The sequence below is a fragment of the Scyliorhinus torazame genome, chromosome 8 (assembly GCF_047496885.1).
Source record: "Scyliorhinus torazame isolate Kashiwa2021f chromosome 8, sScyTor2.1, whole genome shotgun sequence".
Lineage (NCBI taxonomy): Eukaryota > Metazoa > Chordata > Chondrichthyes > Carcharhiniformes > Scyliorhinidae > Scyliorhinus > Scyliorhinus torazame.
Genome location: NC_092714.1, coordinates 222224985 through 222239249, shown reverse-complemented (window position 1 = coordinate 222239249; position 14265 = coordinate 222224985). Strand labels below are relative to the sequence as shown.

At 46.5% G+C, this 14265-nt stretch overlaps 1 protein-coding gene across 3 annotated transcripts in view; it reads right to left on the bottom strand.

Annotated features, from left to right (window-relative positions):
• Window positions 1–312: 312 nt before the first annotated feature.
• jph2 (junctophilin 2) overlaps window positions 313–14265 on the bottom strand; it is a 184962-nt gene continuing 171009 nt past the window's right edge. For all 3 annotated transcript variants that reach the window (XM_072514811.1, XM_072514812.1, XM_072514810.1), the window contains 3 exons: window positions 12255–13180; window positions 2464–2556; window positions 313–589 (listed from right to left, as the gene is read on the bottom strand). In XM_072514811.1, coding sequence (XP_072370912.1) covers window positions 2476–2556; window positions 12255–13180 — 1007 coding nt within the window. In that variant the 3' untranslated portion in view covers window positions 313–589; window positions 2464–2475. The remainder of the gene's footprint in view (window positions 590–2463; window positions 2557–12254; window positions 13181–14265) is intronic.

Below are 14265 nucleotides of genomic sequence, written 5' to 3'. Positions count from 1 at the left end.
AGGTATTTTTAGTGGAAAAAGATGTGCATAAAATGGGGAATGCCACTTTACTTTCTTTCACCAGCAATAATGAACAGAGGAAAATATAACCCGAAATCTTTTAGACTTAAGAGTTAAGTACATACAGTAATACCCATGTTTCATTGTACTCAGTTTAACCGAAAATGTCATCAAGCTACAAAAATATGTGAGCAAGATCTCCTTGAACTAACTCAACTTTTTCTTGTTTATGAAATAGAACCAAAAGAAGTTTTTTTTCTCTCCATCTCCCCTCCCTTTGTACAATATAATAATTCAAGCTTTCAAGCACAATCCTTGGCAGCTAGTACTGTATAATATAAACACAGGCAAAAGGTAAGGCAGCTGTTAGTTTCTACAAATAAATTCAGGTCAGATGTACATCTTCGAATGTTGTCTTTTCCAAAATTGTAGGGCACAGACTGGTGACAGAAAACAAATAAGGGAATTCTTCAAAAGGGGCCACTGAAATCATACTCTGCAGTGTCTCTGAGTGTCAAGTCTTGCAGGATGTATAACTTTCCAAAGATCTTCTTCCTTATTCTCAACAGGAAAAGTAGCGCAAGAGCTTCTGCAATAACCACAAAGTATTTGAGTGACATCACTCTTGTTTTAAGTGTAAAATTCTACAAATATTACAAGAAAACTGTAAGCTTCTATTTTTGCTGCTGTATTAAATGAAGATCTTTAAAGGATCAGAAATGTTATGGTGTTTAAACCCCTCTCCCCTGTCCCCTCAGCTCTAACACTAACTGTGAGAAATTCATGAACTTCTTTGTCACTGAGATCAAGACCATCTCACCAGCTACCTCTGATGCATTCCTCACTTCCACTGACTTACCGAGCTAATGACCTTTAAAGCTCCCCTCTGCCGAGTCCAGAACTCACATCTTTCTCTAGTTTCTTTCTCATCTCTCCTCATGCCCTCTTTGGCTCCTTGTGTCTGTGAGACCCAGCTCCTGCTCCATCGATCCTATTCCCACTAAACTGTTGATCACCCTCCTTTCCCTCCTGGTCCCATTTTGGCAGATATTGTTAACAGTGCTCTTTCTTCAGGTACTGTTTCTCTTTCCTTTAAACCTGACCTCTTCAAAAGAAAAAACAACCATTGACAACACTATCCCATTTCCAGACTCCCAAACCTGCTCTCACCTTTTCTGGAACTCATGCTTGAATTCCTCCAATTGGGGTTATTTCCCTGCCACAACACTCATTAAAGTTATAAATGACATCCTATTTAACTGTAACAAAAGTAAACTATTCCTCCTTGGCCTTCTTGGTGTGTCTGCAGTCTTTAACATGGTTGATCACAGCATCCTCCTCCAATGTCTCTCCACTGTTGCCCAGCTGAGCAGGACACCTCTCACCTTGTTCCATCCTTATCTCATGAATCATGTCCAGAGTAACACCTGCGAATGGCCTCTCTTCCTGCTCCCACACTTACCTCTGGTGTCTGTCAAAGATCTATCATTGGCTTCATCCTATTTCTCATCTACCTGCTGCCCCACAGTGATACTATCCAAAAACACAATAGTTTTCACATTTATGTTGATGACACCCAGCTCTACCTCACCACCATCACCTCTCTTGACTCTTCCACTTTTGTTATATTATAAGACTGCCTATCTGACATCCAGTATTTACTGAGCAAACATTTTCTCCAATTAAAAATTGGCTCTCCACTCCAGACTCTGATCCCTAGTTACCAAATGCATTTCTCTCCCTGACAAGTCTGAGAAGCCAGTCTCTTTTGTAACCTTGATTTCATATTTGACCTGTCCAGATTCACACCATCACTACTAAGACTACCTTTTTCCACCTCCTTAACTTTGACCAGCCGCCCCGCCTCTGTTCATCTGCTGCTGAAATCCTCCTTCATATCTACGTTACCCCTCAACCTGACTATTACAACATCCTCCTGTCTGGCCTTCTATTTCCTCCCCTCCATAATCTTAAGGTCATCCAAAACTCTGCTGCACCTTGCCTTAACTTGCACCAAGTCCAGTTCACCATCAAGCCTCTGCTCACTAACTTACAGTAGCACCTGGTCAAGTAACATCTTGATTTTAAAATTCCTATCCTTGCTTCAAATTGGCTTCCTCATCTCTGTAATCTTCGCCAGCCTATCAAGCCTCCAGGATACCCGTATCCCTCTAATTCTGGACTCTTAAGCATCCCCGATTTTAACTGCTTCACCTCCAGCTGCCTGGACCCTAAGTTCTGGAATTCTCTCACTGCACCTCTCCCGACCTATTTACTTTTCTTTCCTCCTCTAAGATACTCCTTAAAACCTACCTTTCTGACCTAATATCTTCTTATGTGGCTTGGTGTCATATTTTGTTTTATAATGCATGCTGCTGTGAAATGTCTTGGAATGTTATATTATGTTAAAATTGCTGAGTTGTTTTTACTGCTCGGATAACTGAATGAAAATTTGCTTCTTACCTCAGAAACAAATCATGTGAGGAAATGGACAAACAAGATGGCTAGGCCGATGTTCAGCAGAATGACCATGGCAATCATAACGGTATTAGGTCCCTGAAATAAACATAAATCATTTGTCAACATGCAGCTGCTAGAGAGTAACATTCTATTTGACTAATCATTTAGCGCAGGTGCAAATAAGATTTTTGTAATTTTTACATTCTGTAAGTGTCTGATTTTTCCAATAACTTTTAGAATTGAATAGTATTTTAGAATTGCAGCATGAAACTTGTAATAATGGGCATGATTTTATCAGCCGCGCCGTGACAAGGCTGTTGAATACGGTGAGAGACCTCTCCAGAGATCGGAGAAGCTTGAGACGTCTCACGAGATTCTGCCGAACCTCACGAAATGTCTCAATCTGGATCTCGCCCTCGCATGTGCTGCAGGAGACTGCATCTCAACAAAGACACAGCGCGGCACCACCATGGAGGAGGGCACCTGCTCCTGGTGATTGTGAAGGTCACCGCAACCCCGAACGTTTTTACAACCAGTTAATTTCAGGGCTCGAACAAGGACCTGTGTGCCATCTCTCAAGCTACAGCCCACAGGTGCATCCAGGAGATCATGGATGCCCTGTATTCCTGGGCATCCAACTACACCACCTTCAACCTAGACCAAGCCCACCAAGATGCCGAGCTGCAGGATTCTCCGCCATCACCAGGAAGCCCAGGTCCAGGGGGCAATAAATGGACGCATGTCACCTTGCACGCACTAGGGTATCAAGGAGTGCCCTTTATTAACAGGAAGGGGTTCCACTCCCTGAATGTTCATATTGTGTGCGACTACCACCGCCATATCGTGCACTGTGTATACGCTATCCAGGGAGCATGCATGACAGCTAGATCCTGGGTCACCGGGAGATCCCCGACATCTTCGAGGGCCACCTCAAGATGATGGTTTGGCTCTTGAGGGACAAGGGGTACCCTCGGAGGTCCTGGCTGATGGCACCGGTGCGGAGGTCTGAGACCGAGGTGGAGACCCAATATAATGAGGCCCATATTGCCACACGTGCTGTCATTGAGCGGTGCATCATACTGCTCAAAATGCGGTTCTGATGCCTGGTCTGCTCTAGTGGTGTCCTGCAGTATACCCCCCCCCCCAGAGGGACTCCCGCTTTGTGGCCCTCCACAAGTTGGCACAGCAACGTGGTGACAAACTGGAGGAGGAGAGACATGCAGCCTTGTCTGTAGAAGACTTCCAGGAGATGATGGAGGACGAGCACAGGGAGGAGCCGCAGGAGGAGCCAACGAATGGAAGACAGGCATGCCCGGAGGACCAGGGAGCCCCTCATCCTCATCAGATTCACATATGAGGCTCTGTCCGTCAGCTCAAACTCTCTCCCTATTTTCCTTTCGCCTCAATTCCCTTTACCCACAAATCCCCCCCTTCACCAGTTTCCCTCCTTGCCCTCAATCTCCCATCCCCCCATTTCCCTCCTTCCTCCCTCTTCCCCCAATCATCCCTCTCCCCATCACGCCATCCCTTTCCCGACCACCCTATTCCACCTGCCACGCCCTGTGGCCTTTGATGTCTTTGACAGATGTCCTCTGGAGAGCCTGGAGCTGGAGCCCCCTGGCCAATTTACCACTGTTACTGGTGTTATTGTGCTACACTGTTCTGTCCACTGCCCTTGAGATGCACCAGTGTCAGGAGGGGGGATTTTGGAGAACTGGAGACCCCACTTGTCTCTCCTTGGTAGGAGGCCCCGGGTTGGCCTGCAACGTTTCTACCTCTCTAATGGTGCATGTAGGGACCTGGGGGTCTCCATGGGACAGAGGGGCAACTGGAGTGAGCTCCAGAGACATCGGAGTCATCTGGCTTTGCCAGCACTGGCGGCTCCCCATTGTCTGTGTCATGGTGTCAACACCCTTAGTGATGCTCCTCTGTGATTGAGCCAAGCTCTGGAGTGCCTCGACAATGTCCATCTGCATCTGGAACACGTCCCTCAGCAATGTCCACCTGCACCTGTGACACGTCCCTCAGCAACTGGGACTTGATGTTGAGGCCCTCCATCATGGTCGTCACCATTGGACACCATTCAAGGCACGGATGTCGTGCTCCAGGTTTTTCCACTGTGGTCGCCACCCTAGAGGTGTGGACATTGGTGCCATGTATGGTCGGCAACATCTCCTTCTACCAAAGCCTTTGGGACTCCTCCAAATGGCTATGCAGTCGCTGGAATGTACCTGACATCCTCTCCTGAATGTTTTGGCTGTGTCCTATCATCTGCATCAGCTCCGGGAGAACCTTGTCCAAAGGCTCGGTATCTGACTGGCATCCTACTGAGTCCTGAGATCCTCTGAATGCTGCCTCCCTTGGATGTTCCTTCCTCCACCTGATGTGCATCAGCAACTGTGTGGTGTTCATCACATTGTGCCACTTTGTCCACTAATGTGCCCACCGAGGTGTGTGTATCTGGTGGACTGGGGGGGGGGGGGGGGTGCAATGACAGCTGTAACGCCTCACTGATGGTCTCCTCGAAACTCTCCTCCAAGATGGTCTCTTGGGTGGCATGGAGGGGAACGACTCTGGATGGCCTGGCCTCATCAGATGGAGATCCTGCGAGATGGACATCTGGTCATTGAGAGGGAAGGATCATTTTGTCTGACATGAACAATTCACTTGAGGCAGGTCATCTGAATGAAGGAGCAGTGAATCCTCACCACTGTGGCGCAGGTCAATCTCGCTGTTGGTGACTGCTCTCTCCTTGGTCAACCCCAACGATCACCAGGGCCCATTCCCCCTAGAGGGTGAGGACTCAAATCTCTGGGAATTCACCCCCACCTCCTGCCTTGGTCCTTTCTCAATTATTATGGGCCATCTTCTCCTGTGGAGACAATGAAAGGGCTTTGTTAGCGGCACACTTGATGGGTCAGGGGTTTCTATAGCAGGTGGCATGTGTGGACACCGCACCTGGACATGAAGGGGTTATGCTGATGGGTGCCAGGGGGTGCTGAAGAACAAGCACGAAAATGGATATTGGGAGGGTGCAAGGTCTTAACTAGTGATCTGTGGGGTGGGGAGAAGGTTGACTGGTTTAATGCCAGGAGCGAGGTTGTAACTTACCCTTGCAGCTGAGTGGGGTCATTGGTTTTCTTCCAACATTGGATGGCGGTCCTCCTGGTCATGCTGCCCACACTGACAGCCTCTACCACTGCCTCCCAGGTGCCATTGCTGACCCTGCTGCTGGGCCTCTCACAGTTTTGAGAAGCCTGGCCAGGTCAGCATTGCCAAAGTGAGGAGGAGCAGGTCTCCTCACTGCCATGCTTGTGGGTTGACTGAGGGTAAGTGGTGAGGGAGCGTTTAAAAGTCACTCCCCTTGTTAGCGGCGAGACGATAAGGTACAAATCTGGCGAATCAGACGGCGAGACAGCCAGTAATCCCAAGACGCATGTGGGGGATCATTTTCGACACTAAGTGACATTGAATACAGGCCGCCGTCTCACCAACATGGCTGCCGAAGAACAACCCACCAAATGCGCCCAGAATGACACTTAGAAATGTTTCCATTGAATCGTGCCCCTTGTGTGAAAATAATTCCACTGTCAACTTTGATAGCATGGTGTTGCTAAATATAATACTTTAATATTCTATTACTTCCCATGTTGGATGGGATTTATACAGATTGAGATGAAGCACTATTGAAGAGGACATGAAGTATCCAGACTGTAATCAGGAGGATAGTGGCAAGGCCATCACGCACCTGTTGTTGCCCACCATGCCATAAGTCATGAGTTTCTAGCACTTCAGTCCACCCATAAAGGGCACAATCTCATGTGTGTCTGATGTCCAATATTTTCTATTCTTCTTGAGGAAAAGGTATTTTTGAATATGAAACAACTGCAGGATAACCTGCCTGGCGATCGTAGCTTAGAATCAAGTCAAATCTCGGTACAGATTTAGTCATCTTACCTGGGCAAGTCCACACAAACACCAAGGCGCTGTTGGCTCATTAATGTACATTAGATCTGTTATCAGGGACTGAGGTTTTTCCTAGTAAACTCCAAATAATTGGATGAACAAAGCTTAAATGGATACCATGGTCAGAACTTGAAACAATACCCGAATGTTTACCATTCATTTGAACTGCTCAAACTTCAGTGGTACTACTGCATAAACCTGAGCTTCTCCCAAGACTTGATTCTCACAACTTGTATCTACATTATCTGGATGAGATAAATGGTGGATGAGTCTATACTAAATATTGAGCAAGCAGAAGTTCGGCAGTCAGGTGTAAATTTGGGAATGCAGGAAACATTTAAAAAAAGTTTTAACCAAATTTTTGTGAGTAAGTTTCATCTTTGTTACAACCAACATTCTAGAGATAAAAATTCTCATCAGGATTCTTTTCTTTTTATACTGGCATCAGAGTTTGAGATGGTAATGATGGTACAAGTGGCAACCTTTGCTGTCCTTACTCCAGTGAAACCGATGGCAAGTTTGGGAGTTTGCAAATGCACAAAATAACATGGAAATCCACAAGTTTCTCTCAATGATTCAATGTTCTCCAGAGTGTGTTATTGTGACATCCCAGACTCAAACCTTGAGCCAGCAATTAATTGATGAAAGCTTTCACTGCTACATTGTTAGTCTCGCTGTAAAAACCTTTGATAAAGTTACACCCTGTTGAATTAGGCATAACTAGATTTTTAAATACTAGACTAACTTCATAATTCTTGCTACATAACTGGATTAGCCCTGATTTTATATTTTCATGAACAACTATTTTATAAGTATATCACAAATATTTATATTTTTTATAATTTTATATTTGTCGATTGTCTAATTTCTCCACTATGGTAATAAATTCCATACTTTCCAAATTCTTTTTAAAAAGTTGATATTGATATTTTAGCTTCTATCTAAATCAAATCATGATTGTATTTAATTTTTTCAATAACAAAATAAATTAAGTGAAGGATATCCAGTGGTTTAATTTCCTGCTTTGCTGTGTTTTGAGAGTACTTCAAATATGATTGACTGCTTACCCTGCTTGTTAACATAACTGCTGCTGCATATCCAGAGATCCCCTTAACTTGGGAACCAGAAATAAACTCACATCAGGAAAGAGAGATCACTAGATTTTTGTGTACAGCTTTCTTCAAGTTGCAGTGAGGGTTGTTACCTCACCAAAAAATCTTGCCCAATATTTGGGGAACAGGAACAGAGTGAAATAAAGAATGAAAATGAGGTGCCAGAAGGACTGCCCTTATCCATTCATACATAGTTCACAGTAACTTCATTGCAGTGTTAATGTATGCCTACTTGTGACACTAATAAAGGTTATTATAAAGATTATTTTTTAAAAAAAATTTAGAGTACCCAATTATTATTTTTTCCCCAATCAAGGGGCAATTTAGCGTGGCCAATCCACCTAACCTGCACATCTTTGGGTTGTGGGGGTGAAACCCACACAGACATGGGTAGAATGTGCAAACTCCACACGGACAGTGACCCAGGGCCAGAATTCGAACCCGGGTCCTCAGCGCCGCAGTCCCAGTGCTAACCACTGCACCACATGCCGCCCTACAAAGATTATTATTAGTTGCGTCAAGAGACACTGACACCTGAGAATGACTGATGAAGCATGCCTTCACAATCTCCACTTCATGAGGGAGGCAGTGGCAGAGCATTGAGACAGACAAGTATATCCTTGGCATTTCTGAACAAATTTGCTCCATCTCGCTGCAGCTTACTTTCCCTCTTCCACCTCTTGGCCAAGATGGGCCCCTATGCTATAGATGTAATAAACCAATAACTCTCATCAAATTCCACCATTTCAGGGTAGAGACACCACATATGGGGGAACTTTAATCCTCAAAATGAATGAGTTTGGGTCAGGTGAGATGTGAAAGTTTTTAAAAGGTCTCAAACCTGATTGCAACCTGCCTATTTACAGTATAATGTAGGCAAGATGGGAGCTTTAAGAAGGCAGGTTTGTTGTTTAACGTTATAATGAAGCTGTATGGCATGCCACTGAAATTAAAAGGTTCATGGCAGAGAGCAAGGGTTAACGTAGGGCTGGAACAGCACTGCCCATGGTATGATGTATAGAATCACATGGTTTTAAACTCAGAACACCTTGGAAGCAACCTATATGGAGAAGCAGCTCAGTGACTGACAATATCTGGGATTTAAAAATAGTTCAAAATCAACAATAAATAGTTTGGGTTTAAACATATAAGCATCAAGTTCCTCATCAATGAGACTCCACAGGTAAACCCATAATGAAACCTGGTGCACAGCAGCACTACCTTATAACATCATGTTTGGCAGCAATAAGAGCAGTACGGTAGCCCAGTGGTTAGCACTGCTGCCTACGGCACTGAGAACCCGGGTTCGATCCTGGCCCCGGGTCACTCGCTGTGTGGAGTTTGCACTTTCTTCCTGTGTCTGCGTGCGCTTCACCCCCACAACCCAAAGATGTGCAGAGTAGATGGGTTGGCCACACTAAATTTCCCTTTAATTGGAGAAAAAAAATTGGGTACTCTAAATTTATTTTTTAAAATGTTTGGCCGCAATGGGAGTTCCTAAAAGATATCACATCAGCTGTGGAACATGCTGAACATCAGAAGTGATATGAAAGGTGACATTTGAAACAAACTCATAAAAAGTATCCCAATGTATGAAAAATTAAAAACAGCTGAAGCCGGATCAGAGAGATGTGTGTCTAAGAGAAAAATTGAAGAAACAATTGAAGAAGCTTCATTTCCACCAGACAGAGTGAAAATCCATTGCAAGGCTCCCCAAGTGTCGCAGAGTAAAACAAAATGAAATTCTTGGTCAGATCATGAAGACAGCTGAGCAAGACTACAAAAATTGCCAGATCCTGAGTAAAAGAACCTGGGGTGGGATTCTCCCCTACCCGGCGGGCAGGCGGTCCCAGCGCCGAGAAGTGGCGTGAAGCACTTCAGCGTCAGATAGCTCGGAAGGTGCGGTGGGGTTGGCGCCACACCAATCTGTGCGGAAGGGGCTTGGTGCCACGCCAACCGGCGCCGAAGGACTGGCCGGCGCGAGTTGGCACATGCGCGGGAGGGCTAGCGTATGCCGGCATCATCCCAGCGCATGCGCAGGGGGGTTTGCCTCTGCACCGGCCACGGAGGAGGTCCACAGCAGCCGGTGCGGAGGGAAAGAGTGCCCCCACGGACCGGCCCGCCCGTGGATCGGTGGGCCCCGATCGCGGGCCAGGCCACTGTGGGGGCACCTTCCGGGCCAGATCCTCCCGTGCCCCCCCCCCCCCCCCCCCCGAGGACTCCGCCCGCAGAGCCAGGTCCCGCCGGTAAGTACCAGGTCTCATTTACGCCGGCGGGACCAGCCTAAAACGGGCCGTCGCGCGCCGGAGAATCGCCAGGGGAGCCGCTGCCAGCGGCCGCCAACCGGCACGGCATGATTCCCGCCCCTGTCAAAACCCCAGCACCGGGGAATTCGGCAGCCTGGGGGGGGGGGGGGGGGGCGGGGCTCACGCCGCCCCCCAGCTATTCTCCGGCCCGGCGGGGGGGTCAGAGAATCTCGCCCCTGGTCACTTTACAAGATGGTTAGTAAGTTACAAAAAAGAAGTGGTACCTACATTGTAGAATAGGTGGCGGTCCCAGGGCTCAGCAGATTACAGCAGTGGGGAAGCAGTGGTGTGGTGGTATTGTTACAGGACTAGTAACCCAGGATAATGCTGTGGGGACCCGGGCTCAAATCCCACCATGGCAGATGGTGAAATTTAAATTCAATAAAACATCTGAAATCAAAAGTCTAATGATGAACAACAAGCCACTGTTAATTGTTGCAAAAACCCATCTGGTTCACCAATGTCCTTTATGGAAGGAAATCTACCATCCTTACCTGGTCTGGCCTACATGTGACTCCAGATCCACAGCAATGTGGTTGCCTCTGAAATGCCTCTGAAATGGCCTAGCAACATCCAATTCATTGGAAATAAATGGTGTTGCCCGCTCACATCCCTTGAATGAATTTTTAAAAAAGGTTGTGGATATACTGCACTGAAGTTAAAAAATAAGCTCAATAAAAATTGGCTGGCAGAGTCAAAGGTTTAAGAAAAAAACTGCAGAGTAAAGAGAAAGGCCGACAGGGTTTGGAGAGAATTTGTGCCCCTGGCTTCCTCTGTAGAAGAGAAAAGTGCTGTTGAATTTGTAACAGCTTGTAACTTTGAAAAAGCACACACCTGCCAAAACTCTCAAAGCATAGGCTGTCCAACATCAAACATCTGGAATAGCACCGCCCATGGTATGATGTAAAGAATCATTATTACTTTGGCTACTTAAGGGACTCAAGTGGAGGTGGGGCAGGAAGGTCAACCATGGACTTCACAGCCCAGGACTCACTTCCAATGGTATCGGTCCAGATACCAATCCACTAAGTTTTCAGGCCTTTCTAATTCCTTCTTTGCTTCCTGATGCCAAAATTTACTTTTTCTTATTCTAATGTAACTTTCTTGGTGCCAGGCTGTCAATCTGAGCTGTTTGGAACATATTGCAGATCTCTTTCACAACATCTTTAAATCACTTGGAACTTCTTTAAGCTCTGCTCTTCCATTCAAGGAACCTATATGTTCAGGAAGACTATTATGCTCATTTCTGCAGAACCAACTGAAGTCTCGATCACAGTATCCAGTAATCTCAAAAGAATCCAGGAAGTCAGTTTCACTAAACAGAAGATTCTTATACATGTTGAACTTTACCTTCTTGTTTTGTAGTAATTAGTTGGCACAATGGTATTCCTACTGCGCCTTGTATTCTTCACCAAATCAGGCATAGGAAACTTTCTCTGACTTACATGCATATAGGAAAATATAGGGGTGCATGTTTGTGTCTTAAGCCAATAATGTTCTGATATATTATTTAAGCCTGTGTTTAAACACATCAAACAACCGATGACATGGCACGTGTGTCCTATTCCAGAAATCCAGTTGGTGAAGGATAGCACTGGGGTCAATCTTTAAACACTGTTATGTATATTTAGAGATACCCATACACCTCTTAACACAACCATCACAATTTCAGTCTCTGTCTATTTATAGTAGCTCAAGTGAATCCCAAGTTCATGCCTGCCACCTGTGTACAATGAGCATACAATTAACAATGTGGCCTTGTCCCTTTAACATGCCAGGATTTTAATGGCAATGTACAAATATACTAGGAGGATATTTATAAAGTAGAATCATAGAATCTACGGTGCAGAAGGAAGCCATTCGGCCCAGCGAGTCTGCACCGTCCCTTGCAAAGAGCACCCTACCCAAGCCCACGCCCCCACCCTATCCCAGTAACCCACCTAACCTTTATTTTTGGTCACTAAGGGCAATTTATCATAGCCAATCCACCTAACCTGCACATCTTTGGACTGTGGGAGGAAACCGGAGCACCTGGAGGAATCCCACGCAGATACAGGTAGAGCATGCAGACTCTACACAGACAGTGGCCCAAGCCAGGAAGCGAACCTGGGACCCTGGAGCTGTCAAGCAACTGTGCTAACCACTGTGCTACCATACTGCCCTTATCTGTGGCACATTTCCCATATGCAACAAACAGTACCATGAGACACTACTCAAAATGCACCCTCTGTTTTTTCCCTCTTCCTCTGAAGGAAGGGCCTTTTGTCTGTTCCCAATACCTCTCCCATTAACAGCTTGGTGAGATCAGCACTTCAGAATATTTATCTGACTGTGCTAAAATCTACTTTGTGTCATCAAAGGCAACTGTTTGTAAATCCATGCATAATCTATGGTCAAAGGATAAACTCACCTGATCAAATGGTGCCACCTCTGCAACCTCCTTTCTTTCTACTTCAGGTTGTGTTACTAATTTAGGTACTGGTTTTGTGACTGGCTTAAGCCCAGGCTTAGGCTCAGGCTTGGACTTAGGTCTGGATTCTGGCCGGGGTTGTGGCTGCTTTTCCTGTTTGGGATGTGGTGCAGTTATTTGCACCTGTGCTGGCTTTGGTTCTGGCTCTTTTACTTTGACCTGTGGTTTTGGCTCGGGTGTTAAAGGTTTTGTTGGGATTGCTTCTTTCTTGACTGGCAATAATTTGACAGGAGCTTCATCATGCACTAAGTCTAAAGGAGGAGGTCCTACTTCTGTCCGCACAGCATAACTGTGATAGCTTTCGTGGAATTTGGCATCATGCAGCTGGTGGGGTGGGATAGGTTCTCTTGACTTGATCTTTTGATTTGCACTAGGCTTGTTTTCAATTCTTTCTAGAGGCTTTATATCTAAATCATAGTTATTCGGTAGTTGCTCCTCCAGTTTTGTTGGTGTTCTTCTGTTGTTCTGATGACTGGAGGTCCTGGGTAGATTTTGATTGTTGGCAGCTGATCTGTTCTCAACTTGCAAGGTCAGTAAACCAGAAGGTGTTCCAGGATGGCTACTGGACCGGTTACTTTTATTTTGCTCCCCGTTCCAGTTTCCAGGACTCAAGTGGCTGGAGTCCTCCATGTTAGAATTTGATCCTCTAACTTTCCTGACCTCTGGCGGTGTCTCCAAAGGACTTGGTGAAGGTGTACCAGCAGGAGATGACTCAAATGGGGTTCTGACTTTCTCATGGAGTCCAGGACTCTCTGGAGGGGTAGGTGGAGGCTCTTCTATTGATGGAGGTTCCTGCTCTGTATTTTCCACATAACCCCCATTCTCTATCAGTTCCTGAAGGAATCTTCTCTTCTGATATTCAGGACCTGAAAAAGAATACTTAGCTGGTTAGTAAAATTTCAGGATATGCAGACTTCTCTACATTATTTCATTATAGTCACAATGCAAACAAACCTGATCATTTCCTTTTCACCAAAGTAGCTCAACAAGGGCACCAACAAATAGTTATCAATGATATATCTGCACCAAAAGGATTTTTTTTCTTTTTTTTAATCCAGTTAAGGGATGTGGGCGTCGTTAGTTAGGTCAGCATTTATTGCCCATCCCTAGTTGCCCTACAGAAGGTGGTGGCGAGTTGCCTTCTTGAACCGCTGCAGTCCTTGAGGTGTAGGTACACCCATTGTGCTGTTAGGGAGGGAGTTCCAGGATTTTGCCTCAGCGACAATGAAGGAACGACGATATATTTCCAAGTCAGGGTGGTGAATGATTTGGAGGGGGACACCAGGAGGACCGCCACCCAGTGCCTAAAGAAGTTAAACGACCTCCACCGGGCCACACGGATGAGTTGGTATCGGTCCCCTGGCACCGGTCCCGCCTGTCACCCTCCCCTGCCCAACGACCGTGAGACTGGCACCGCCCCCGCCCAGCACCATATCGTGCCCCAGCCCGTCCATGCCCAGCAGTCGTGTCCACACCTGTCCCATCCTCCCATGACCCATCTCCCCCAAGATGCATGAAACGTGGGGCTCACGATGCCCTCTCTGAGTCCCCGCAGGAGAAGTTGGTCCACAACAGACGGGAGAGGGCCCAGCTAGGTGGCGGGGCGTCGAGCATGAGTCTCCTCACCCCCTACGAGGATTGGGCCCTGGAGGTCGCGAGGGTGGGCGAAGACAGATCCGATACCAACAGATCTGGATGTCAACCCAGAGCCTTCTACCGGGTGGCGATAGCACCCACCAGCACTCCAGAGTACCAGCCTCCACCGACAACTGCGCATCTCAGAGTCTGCATCCGGAACATGGTGGCATCTCAGGGCAAGTGCCGCCGGCAGGTGGGCTGGAGTCCTCCGGATGCAGGGCCCCCAGAGGACACATGCCAGGGCCATCAAAGGCTCACAGAATTCAGTAAGCAGAAGACTGCCTCCACCGCTGATGTGCATCCTGGGGACACA